The sequence below is a fragment of the Stegastes partitus genome, unplaced genomic scaffold, assembly GCF_000690725.1.
Source record: "Stegastes partitus isolate 25-593 unplaced genomic scaffold, Stegastes_partitus-1.0.2 Scaffold1162, whole genome shotgun sequence".
NCBI classification, from domain to species: domain Eukaryota; kingdom Metazoa; phylum Chordata; class Actinopteri; family Pomacentridae; genus Stegastes; species Stegastes partitus.
Window position 1 is genome coordinate 167,877 of NW_007578893.1, and position 12,163 is coordinate 180,039.

At 43.0% G+C, this 12,163-nt stretch overlaps 1 protein-coding gene across 6 annotated transcripts in view; it reads left to right on the forward strand.

The window, feature by feature from the left end:
* Window positions 1–12,163, forward strand: part of phldb1b (pleckstrin homology-like domain, family B, member 1b) — a 104,816-nt gene that overhangs the window by 44,660 nt on the left and 47,993 nt on the right. For all 6 annotated transcript variants that reach the window (XM_008296894.1, XM_008296895.1, XM_008296898.1 and 3 more), the window contains one exon: window positions 986–2,493. In XM_008296894.1, the coding sequence (XP_008295116.1) occupies window positions 986–2,493 (1,508 nt within the window). The remainder of the gene's footprint in view (window positions 1–985; window positions 2,494–12,163) is intronic.

Consider the following 12,163-nt stretch of genomic DNA (forward strand, 5'->3'; position numbering starts at 1 on the left):
AGTAATTGGGTTATGTAGGCACATTTTCTCCTGATCCCTGTCCAAAGCACCGGGCTGTCTGTCTGTCTATCTGTTCATCTCCTCATCTGTGTCCTTCCCTCTTTCCTCACCACTAATCCTTCCTCTGCCCTCATGCTTACCTGTCTGCTACACTAGGGTGGAAAATTCGATGTTACTTTTGAACATGTCACATAACAGGGAAAGTTGTTAGGTGCTGAGGGACTCTTGCAACACATTTTCTAAATTGTCTGACACGGTGCATGAAGTGTTGGTATTCAGTGTGACTATGACGGGAGCCTGGATGCTTTAGTTATTTTTTGCACAGAAACACTAACTTAACCAGGAGGGAAAGAACACTGTGCAGTCATGAAACCACCCCAAAGTAGTTATGGAAAACCATGAAAAAGTCATTAAAGGTAATAGCGGGCACCGGCAAACTAATGCAATTTCACTAGACTTTACTGCCTGCTTTATCACCCTCATTACTACCTCTGTTGCTCAGGAGAATACAGGTAGGGTGAGGTCATCTAGCAGATTCGTGTTAGACCTTATTGCAGAGAGTAGGTAATCCACCCATAATGCAGTATATCACTCTCAGAGTTATTAAAGGTAGTTGTATTAAGAGTTCGTGGCAGTGATACAGACAGCTGTGAATCAGCTCTTTTTGTTGAGAAAAACTGTTGTGGAGGTGTGTTGCTAAGAATGTGAGTTAGCTCCTGCGATTGACTGGTGTATTTGCATTGTCAGGACCAATGTATTTATTGACCTCCCCATGTTGCATTGGTTTCTTCAGTGAATGAGGTGGCTGTTATTGTTGATGCATCCCTGATCTCAGTCTGAATGCAGCCTGACAACCTGCTACACTAAAAATACTCTCATTGTCTGACTTTTTATGTCAGTCTGGACTGAGTCCGGTCATACATGAACATGTTATATTTTGAACCTGTACCTGATGACTGTTCTTCTCTGTCTTCTCCCTGCTTAGACACAGAGAGTTTGGTCAATGGGAATCACCAAGCCAGTCCAGCCCAGTCTCCCCCAGCTCCTGGAGAGAGAGTCCAGTCTGAGCACAGTGCCATCGTCAGCTCCATTGAGAAGGATCTCCAGGAGATCATGGACTCATTAGTCATGGATGACCCACAGCCTTCTTCTTCAGAGGCAAAAAAGCCTCCCGGAGGCCAGTCCATCACCCACTCTCCGCTGTCACCCATGGTCAATGGAGGGGGCCGGTATCTGCTGTCGCCTCCTACTAGTCCAGGGGCCATGTCTGTGGGGTCCAGCTACGAGAACACATCCCCTCCTTTCTCCCCACTCTCCTCCCCCTCAGCGGCGAGCAGTGGGAGCTTTACCAGCCCGTCTCCTAGTGGAGGACCCCAGGACCAGAGTTCTTCTCTGCCGCCAGTGCCTGTACGCTCCTCTAGCTACAACTTCACCACCCAGCCTCCGCCTGTACCCCAGCCACGGACCATACTGCCTAACTTTAGCAGCAGTGGGGTGGGCCAGAAGGTTCAGGAAAGCCCCAGGCTGCCGAGGAAGGTCTTAACAGACACTCCTCCAAGTCCCAAGCCAAGCCGCAGAGGACTAGGCCAAGATGGGTCTGAGAGCCCTCGACAGACCCCCCTTCTGTCCTCCACTGAGTCTCTCAGTAGTAGAAACGTTGTGCCAAGTAGCCCCAGACTCACTCCCAAATTTCCTACCTGTCCATCACCTTCGCCCTCCAGTCCCAGGACCAAGACTACCACGGTGCTCCAGGAAAGGCCTGCCAGCCCCTTTAGAGAGCAGACCAGTCTAGCTGATCGCTCTCTTACTTCCAGCCCCTCTAGGCAACTTTCCCAACCCACCAGAGCCTTCCAGCCTCCACTGGACCCCATCGTCCACATCATCCAAGGATCGCCCCTCCAGCAGCATCCACGTTCCCTGCAGCCCCCTGAAAGCCCTCGCATGGCCAGGAGGAACATGGAGCTGAACGGGGGCAGTGGAGGGAGCAGTAGTATGCGAGAGCTCCCTCCTCTAAGTCCCTCTATGACTCGGAGAGGGGTCCCAGTTCTCCCAGGGGCACTACCTGGAACAATCCCCACATTGAGGACTCCAGACAGCCCCTCTGGTCTGGGCAAGCTTGTCCCAGAGAGTCCCAGGCTTCGTCGGAAGACTGGATCCACATCAGAGGAGCCGATGTGCAGCAGAGGGATCCGAGCCCGCAGTCCATCACCCACCTCCATGATGATGGAGGGCAGTGGTGGTGGTGCTGCAGGAGTACGGAAGGCGAGCTTTGGGAATTCCTTATCGCCTGCTTACAGTCTGGGCTCCCTGCCTGGCTCATCCCCTGTAGCCAGCCCCAGGACCCACAGGAAGATGTCCACAGGGAGACCCCACCCTGGAATGAGGGAGAGGAAGAACAGCATCACAGAGATCAGTGACAACGAGGACGAGCTGCTGGAGTACCACCGACGACAGAGAGAGGAGAGGCTTCGAGAGCAGGAGATGGAGAGACTGGTGAGTCAGGAGCACACGTCACCAGCAAAGTGTTGTTGTTCAGTGTTCATTCAGAAAGAACTCATTTAATTCACTTTATTGATGCACTTTCAACTTAAAGGTTAAAGTGCATTTGCTCAGAGTATCAGAGGGTTTGTACTGTTCTTCACAAGACTGGACGACTTTTACACTGAAGTTTTTTTCTACCTGGATGCCAATAATCTTAATCCTATTACAGCCTTTTCAGGTTCAGGCAGATTTTACAAGTCTGATATTATTTTTCCTCTTAAAATGATGAATCTTTATCCCTGACTACAGTTTCAGAATCAGCCTTGGAAGAGATTATTTTCTTTATCCTTCTGTTGAGGATTTTTTAACCACTTTTTTTTAAGTCTGCCCAATGTCGAAATGGCCATAAGAATTTTCTAGAAGACAAAACCTTTTAATTGCCTGCTTCTGTCAGGGAAGAATATTAAACTTACAGTGAGATAAAACTGAGGAAACCAGCACTGATCCTCATATTTGTTGACAAGCTGTCGTTTTTCTGATAAATGACTTAATGATTCATCGGCTGTCGCGGTTGCTGTCTTATTTATTTTCAATCAGCTAATCAGTCTATCAAATAATGGTTTCAGTGCTACTTGGGAGGGAGCATTGAAACTATTAGTCCTCCTCCATATCCTGAAATGCAGGACAGACGAAAGCAGTTGAGTCATCTGTATTTATATGGCCCACAGTCACAGATTTGTTTTAGAGGAGTCTGAACGACGCAATCCACTTGGTACTCGCTGGAGTGTAGGATGAAGGTTAATGCTAAGTGGTTTAATGCTGGCACTCACACGGGGCCTGCTGGGATCCAGCCAGTATTTACATCCATGGTGCCCTTCATCTGCACTAGGTGCCCTTGAACAAGGCACTGAACCCCCACAACAAATCCAGGGTTCCTGTGTATGTGAGGGGCCATTGATGGGTTCGACTAGGAAAAAAATACGAAGAGGAGACATTTTTAGTGATATGTTTCCATTGAGTGTATTGATCAAGAATTGCAGTAAATTCTTGGATGCAAACACTAAACATTGTCTGGTTTCGGAATATTTATATCAAAATATTTTTGACTTTTGGACAGCTGGTTGGACAAGATGAAACATTTAAGATAAGATATGCCTTTCTTTATCTCACAGTGGAGAAATTCACACTGTTGTCAGCAGCTGTACACACAGAGATACACACACACTAGAAAGAATAATGTACATATAAGAAATGGTGCAAACACAAGGATAAAAATACACATATAAAAGGAATAGTGCAAGCACAGAGTATAAAAATGAGGATCTATAGATGAAAGTCTTCAGCTTTTGGATGCTGCATTAGGTGTTTCTCATAGTGTCTTGATTTTATACACCAAGCATGTGATTGATCATTTGAGAAAGTTCAGATGAATCAACAATGAGTCTAGCTGTTAAACCTCTGAATCCCGAAACCCAATGTTTGAAAGGCATGTCTTCTTTAACCTCTTAAGACCTGGCATCCACACGCTTGAACATCATATTTTGGGTTATATTACCACAGTAGTTTAAAAAAAAAAGAAATGTTTTAAATTGTAATTATTTTTTTATTATTTTATTTTATTATTGTGATTCATTTTTAATTTTTATTTTGTATTTTTAAAAAATCTGTTTTTATTTAAAAATATTTTCATATATATCTTTTTAATATAGATTTTTATTGTCTATTTATTTTACTCTTTTTATTTTTTTGAATAAAAAATGCATATCAAACAAGAGCTTGGGTCTTAAGAGGTTAAATTGCTAAACCTACACCATTTCTCAGAGCCAGAAACTATTAAAACAGAATGAATCATTAGATTTTAAAATTCTAAAACAGTCTGTAGCACATCATGTGTGGCAGTTCCATCAGAAAAAACAGGAAAATATAAAATTGATATTGTAATTTTTTTTATGTCTCATTTGAAAATTTGCGGAATGTAAACTAGATGGAATAAAAAACCAAAAATTCTGAGCTTCTTAACACATGAGTGGCTCAATTGTGACTGATGTAATGTGACAAAATGTTTTTTTTGTGTGAACATTAGGCTGCACATATACAAAGCAGATAGAAAACAAGAGCTGAGAAAACAGGAGCAAAACAAAAAAACACCCAAAAACTGTTTAGGGTTCAAACGATACAACAAAGAGAATAAAGCGCTTTTCAACCCCTATTGAGAACAAAGCCTCCGTAGCAGTAGAAATTCAGTTCATCAGTAACCTGTTGCACATAAGCCATAGAATTTCAATTTATATGTTTTTTTCCCTTGATCTTCTTAAAATTAGTCTTTAAAAGGAAATAAAGGGAAAACAGTTGCAGAAGTAAGCATAGATACGGTTTTATATTTAGTTTGACCAAAGCTTCCCCGTGTGAAGCTGGAGCATTTTACTGAGGATCTTCAGGCATCGCAGAAAACTCCTCAAGCAAATTGATGAGTCCGATTATCAGTGGAAGAGTTGCAGCATCTCAGGATGTTGTAAATATTCTTGCAGTGTCTTGGTCTTACTCTAACCTGTGAAGGAAGTGAGCGTAATGATTGCAGTATCTCCCTGTTTGTTTGGAAAAGGAGGAGCAACCAGGCCCACAAACCGTCTTAGTGAACTGTCTGCGACTGTCGGCTGCCTAAACTGCTGCTGACATGCGGTCTCTGGGCGGCCAGATGAGCCCATAGCAACCGCATTGTTTGTTGTTTCCTAAACTGAACAGAAAGGGGGGCGAGGGAGCAGCGGGAGACATCTTGAACTTGTCTAGCAGCCTGAATGGAACTGCGGAGACAAAGTCCTTTTAAAAAGCCTTTATATGTGTTTGTGCCTGCGTGAGAAGACGTTTGTCCTCCCTGCTTGTAATTACAGAGTGGGTGTTTTTTAAAGCGGGAGACGGAGTGAAGGCAGCTCAGTTGGATGGATTGAGACGACATGCCCTCTGTTTCTGTGTGCCGGGTCATGTTCTGGTGCCTCCTATAGAGGCATGGCAGTAAAACACTGCGCTGGCAGCACCACATCCATACACTGACACTGTGTTTAAGACTAAACAGGGAGGTGGAACCTGTTAAATACTACAGAAGAGCCTGCAGGGCAGTTATTGAATAAAACTAATGTGTTTTCTTAGATGTAAGCAGTAGTTGGCACATTGGATTTGCTCTTTATTATAAATATAAAGAGCCAAAGTGAGACTGGTTTTGGTCAGTCATAACTTGCTGGAGTTAGGACACCCCAGTTTGTGACCTCACAACTCTGAACATTATTTGTGATATAGAGTCCCATTTAGGAGAAATGCAAAAATGTGAAATTTTTGCTTCAGCTGTGGGTCGTAAAGCAGTTTTTGTGCGCCAACAGATGTCTCCTCTCTGCCCAGAATAATGAAATGTTTGCTCAGAGTGAAACTAACATTTGAAAATGCTGGATTTAAAAATTGGCTCCATTCCTGGAAAACATTTTGTCATTCTGGGCAGATCCTAGACATCTGTGGGGTCAATGAAAATATCACTTGCGCTATAAAAAAAAAAAAAAAAATAAAAAGAATTGATTGAGTAACATACAGAGTGCTGAGGCTGGAGTCCAGTTGGAGATTAGTGAAGTGACGGGGAGAATGAATTTGACATATGTAAGGAAATGTATGCAAAGGGATGTCTGTGTACAGTTCACAAGAAGATGCTAAAAACTCATAACATGTAGTTAAGAAAATTAAGAAATGAAATAACATTTCTGTCAGTTGATTGAGTGAGGTGTCTGCTCCATGTTGACTGCTTGTCATTAGATAGCCTGTATAATGAGACTTTGAGAACACAAGTCTATGAAGGTTTTCTAACATCTCAACCTTAGCCTGTGTTTCAGAGGTAAGAACACAGATTCAAAACCACACTGGTGATTTAAACCACTACAAACGCCAGCCTTTCAGCGTACAGCTTTGGGAAATGATCTCTTTGCATACTAACGTCCCTGAAAGTGTCCGTCCCGTGACGAATGAACCAGTGGCCACGCGGATGTCTGTGTGCTGCACGAAGCACGGGATTGGTTGTTCAAATGTAAACAAATACAACGGCAGACAACAACAGCAATGATGAAAGCTGAGACCAGCGATTTCCTGAACACCACAACAGCTGCTGGCAGAGACAACAAGGTCGGCAATGAGAGAAATTCATTATCTATGTTGAATTAATCGCTAGTAGTCAAGGCTGATGTCTTTGTTGTCTTCCAGAGACTGGTCTTGCGAAATGTGTGTGATAGATCAGGGAGTGAACATGGTGACTGTGAGGCCCAATCAGAACGTGAGCATGGATGTCTGCGTCATAGTTTCAGAATGTCTCAGTTTCTGCCATAGACTGTATAAAAGATGGACGTAGCACCCGGCCCTGAAAAATGAATGAAACCTGCAGTATCACTACGTCCGCTGGCTCCAAATCGCCCTGGCTCCCATAGAAATGAATTGGAAAAGAAGTGATCACAGATCATGAAATACCGCATTCCTACAGCTCAGGATTTTTTTCTTATTAGTTTCCATAGTCAAATCCAGAACCTGGAGAGAACCCACGCTGCACAGGGAGAACATGGAGACTCCACACAGAAAGATCCAGGGTGTCCTCACCGGGACGCGAACCGGTGTCCTTCTAGCTGCGAGGCAACGGTTTGAACCAGCGAGCCGCCTTGCAGCCCAGGACTACTTCCACATATAGGGAAACGCACTTATGAACCACGTTACCTTCTTAAACCAGATAAGAGGCCGAGACCAGCAGCCAGCTACCGTAGCTCACCACAAAGACAGTAGAAATGTGACCAGACTTTCCAAGATGCCTGATTATTCCTTTAAAGGCAGTAACCTAAACCATACTTCCAATTAACATAAAGGAGCAACATTCATATGGATTCAATGAAGAATTTAGTTTCTCATGAGGGCGTGCAGCATTCTTTATGTGCTGTAACTACAAACTTTGATGTTTGCATGTCTTACCCCCGTGTCTTTGTTTCATGTCTCCACTTATGCAATTACATAAAGACAAAAATGGCCAAAAATAAAATTCAAAAAGAGCTCTATTCGGACAGGATTAACGTTACAGAGGTAGATGGAAAATGTTCCCAGTTGTCCTTAATAATTTAACACATCACTCTGGATGGGACTTTTAACTCGATGAAAGAAGGTTTGTAAAACACATAGACATTCTGCAAGACAAACTGACAGAAAAAGCAAATGCATGTCCTCTGGGAAATCTGTGGGGGGAAAAAAGCACTTCAGAACTTGGCTGAGAATAATCACATTTTAGAGTTTCCTTCAGTGTCAGAGACATCCAGCGATAATACAAACAGAAGGGGCTAATAGCTGATTTAGCATGCTTTTAATGGTGACAAAATGTGGCCTAAAAACAGAGCTTGAAAAGAAATAGTAGTAGCTGAGATCGCTTTGTATTGTCTACCAAACAGGCCCGTGTAATGGTGTTACCGTCAGATCGGCAAAAACATTGTCATCCTCCTTCGTTTCTACACAAAAGATGAACTTCACGCTGAGCTGGTAGAATGAAGGAGAGGAAAAAGAGGATCTTCACGTGGGAAGACTCACTTTAAACTACAAGGATGTCACACTGGGCAGGATAAAAATTACAGGGGAAGCAGAGAGGCCACTAAAACACAGGTGTTGTGCAGTAATTATTCCTGTAGAGGGGGTGAAAAGTTACTCAAATATGCACTTAGGACTGGGTTTAAATCACTGAACAGGACAGGTAACCTCCCTGTGAGACATACATCGTGTTGAAAAGGGGCTTAAGGTGTCGTTTCTTGGTATGAAGGTAAAATACAGGCTATTTACATCTCTAGCACCAATACTGGCCTTCATATACCTTAAACATTCAGACGCTAATCCCCTCTTTGTTCGCCTTGAAAGGCTATTAGCCACAACAACCTTTGGACTAGTACAACTTACAGGCTCACAAAGGACAATATTGACATTAGATATACACTCATAGCTCGTGGCACTAAGGTCCACAACATAATCGTGTCAGGTAAATAAGGCGTTCAGAGGTTTTCTGGGACTCACAGGCAAAGATTCCTCAGCCGCCTGCGATGTTGTTGTATTTCTCGACTGCAGAAACTCGCAGCTCAGCGAGGAGGCAGGGCGTGGAGCTGCAGGGCCTGTAATTAGTCACAGTTGACTCACTGTCATGACAGATTTTTCTTGCCCGTGAGCGTGTGCGTTAAAAGCATTTCACACACAGCCTGCTACTCATTCACACAACTGATTACCAAAAAACAAAGTTGTGTGAACAGCGACTCTTGAAAGGAGTTTATTCAGGGAAAAGACTCTTATTGTGAAATCAACAGGAGCGCGGAGCTCAGAGGCAGCGAGAGGCTGCTGGGAGAACGCTGCTCCGCTGGTATACACTGATTTATCAGCGGGGCTGAAACTAGTAGTTACTTCACTGTCAATTAATCTGTTCGTTATTTTCTAGATTAACTGAAAAGCCGTTTCAGAAAATAGTGAAAAATTTACAACAGTGTTTCTCAAAAACTAAGATGATAAATATCTTATTTTGTCCATAACCCAAAGATACTCAGTTTGCTTTCATAGAGGCATAAAGAAACCAGAGAATATTCAGATCTAAGAAGCTGGAATCAGAGCATTTTGACTTCATGCCAAAGTTATTAAAATAAATCCATGGCGTGTTCAAGTAGTTGGTGATTAATGTAATAGTTGTCAGTTAATTGTTGTAGTTCTGTTTTTCAGGCTTTAACTATTTACCATGCCTGGACTTTGAAAGAGTTTTGGCCTTTTGAATAAGTGCAGCTTAACTACTACTAACTATCACATATCTTCTTTGGCTACAATATGCAGTATGAAGCTAAAGTCATTTATTGTGGCATTCAGGCTTTTCCAGGCCAGCAAGCTGAGATCTTGGACTAATACTGAAAACAGTTTCAAGATACTAAATATAGGAAGAGACATGGGTGACCTCAGTTTAGTTTTATTAGTTTATATGTCAAACTTTAAAGATCCATAAAAACAAGGTCAAACCTTATCTCTGCAAAATGGGTATAAATATGATTGTATTTTCTGTCAGTATTAATATGTTGAGTTTCAAAGTTTGTTCTTGATCTAAGTCTCCTAACTCAAGGTTCATTTGCCATTTTTTTTCCTGGAGCTTTCAATTATATCTCATGAATTCTTGGCCAGGGCTGCAAGGTGGCTCGCTGGTTATCATCGCTGCCTCGCAGCTAGAAGGTCGCCGGTTCACATCCCGGTGAGGACACCCGGGATCTTTCTGCATGTTCTCCCCGTGCAGTGTGGGTTCTCTCCGGGTTCTCCAGCTTCCTCCCACACAGTCCAAAACCATGTTGAGGTTAATTGGTGATTCTAAATTGTCTGTAGGTGTGAATGTGAGTGTGCTTGGTTGTCTGTCTCTAAGTGTAGCCCTGTGATAGACTGGTTACCTGTCCAGGGTGTCCCCTGCCTTCGCCCTAAGTCAGCTGGGATAGACTCCAGCCCCACATGACCCTAGTGAGGACTAAGGTGTATAGATAATGGATGGATGGAATTCTTGGCCACAGGTGAGAAGAGATTGTATCACCTGAGACGGTTTTTGCCTTTAGATGTGATGTAGAGCATCACATGCTGTTGAAAGTTTTTTAATCAGCCAATAGGTGAAGTGCAGCTCAACCGGTAGTGCATTTTTTGAGCATTATAGTTACTTGGAACAGCGGTGTATGTGGTGGTTTCTAAATGATCTAAGACCTTGTGTAGCATTTCTGTGTTTTGTTGGTTATTGACCAACATATACACAGATATGAAGTATCTGCAGTAAACTTAATATAGGCCAGTATATAGGCTTGGCAGGTTTATCTGTGTAGTTTTTAGGTTGACCATGAGGGCAAGTTTTTTTATTTTTATTTTTAATCTAAATAAAGAAGGGATATTAGATATTACAAATACTTTGTGCACATATTTGTGTTCATTTTTCCAGAACTTGTTTGGCAGCATTTAGACCTTAATTTGTATGTGTTAGTATGATATTCGGTGAAGGCCTGAGTCTGTGGGCCCAATGTGAAACACTGTCAAACCCTTCCGTTTGACATTTAAAAGGCAAAAGCTCACACATCCACTGAAGAGTCCTCAGTACAAAAGACAAAACTAAATACAAAGCTGAAGGCCACTCGACGGTGCTTTAGCCAAGTCGTGTTGCTTAATGGCTGTTATTAGGGGTCCTTCTGCTGAATGTTTTCAACCTTACATTGTCTCGTGTTGGAAGGTCTGTGATTGGTTCATGTGACAGGTCGACTCATTTTTCTGTAATGACCTTTTTATTTATGTTTTGTGTTCAGTACAATATGGATGACAGTAACCTCGGGGCTACGACAGTGTTGACTCTGTTTCATGGCTCATTTGCTGCTGAGCATATGGATGATTGTGATGATGAGAGTGCTGGTGCGTTTTATGATGCTGTACTAATAAAAAGTCACTTAAAAGTTAATTTCCTCATCATGGAGATAACTGTAGTGATGTCGTCTGGGTTATTTTGAGTTATGACACTTTAAACATTCACCAGAAATATACAACCTGTGCAATAAAGATAGAGTTTGAGGACATTTTACAGGCAGGGATGAACAATGGAAGTCCAGTGTTTGACCTGAAGGAGGAACGAAAAGTCAGGATATCTCAGGTTGTGCTGTTTTAATTTCGACAATATATAAAAACAATATCCCATCTCTTGCAAGTCCTCTCACTTAACCTCTTTGCCTTGTGGATTGAGTATGAGCATGGATGATACGGCACATCTCCAGTTGGAAAAGGCTGCTGCTGATGTCATTTGTCTGCATCGTAGTGACTGCGAGCGGAGAAGTGGTATTAAAGGCCAGACGGGAGCCTCACTAAGAGTCCATCCTGTCTATGGGGAAAAATAGTTTATCTAGAAGATGATATGTGTCAAGTGAGCGTCCAGCAGCAAAGCAATAGAATATGTTTTTACTACTGGGAAAGAAACTGATGTGCATCAATCAGCTGCAGGCAGAAACACGCATCGGTTTTAATGATGTGAGGGTCACACAGGGAAGACTCCTTTAGCTGCATTTAATTCAGCTAAATGAAGCTTTTCTCCGGAGCCCAAAGGTAAACCCTCTCTAATGACCAGTCTGCAGGGAAGACTGCTGTCCTGTGTCCATCTGATCCAAGCTGTCCGGCCTGGCACTGCTCTCTCCACATGGCTGTCTGACTGACACGCTGTCTTGGCAAACACACTTGGCATATGAACCGAGTCACGGCGTGCTTCATCTGTGGCAGACACACACACACAAACACACACACACACACACACACCATAGCTGTGTCCACTAAAGATGACCTCATCTTCACTATGACGTTAGTTAAGATTACACCATTGTTTTTAATGAGTGAGGGGAGACTTTACTACTGAAGCCCCTCTCAGACATGGAATGCTCCATTGTTGGCGTCATCAGTTGTTAAAGTGACGGCATTCTGTGCAGTCATAGGTCACTTGTACAGTCATGCTCCTCACGGGTTCATTCAAACATACACACCACAGTAACGAAGAGAGACACCGCACACACAGGATTAGACAGTACATGAAGGGAGCTACAACACATAGTAGGCTAGGCTCAATGCGCTATGTGCACAAGTAAAAGCAAACTTACGAAGTTGTCCAAGTAAC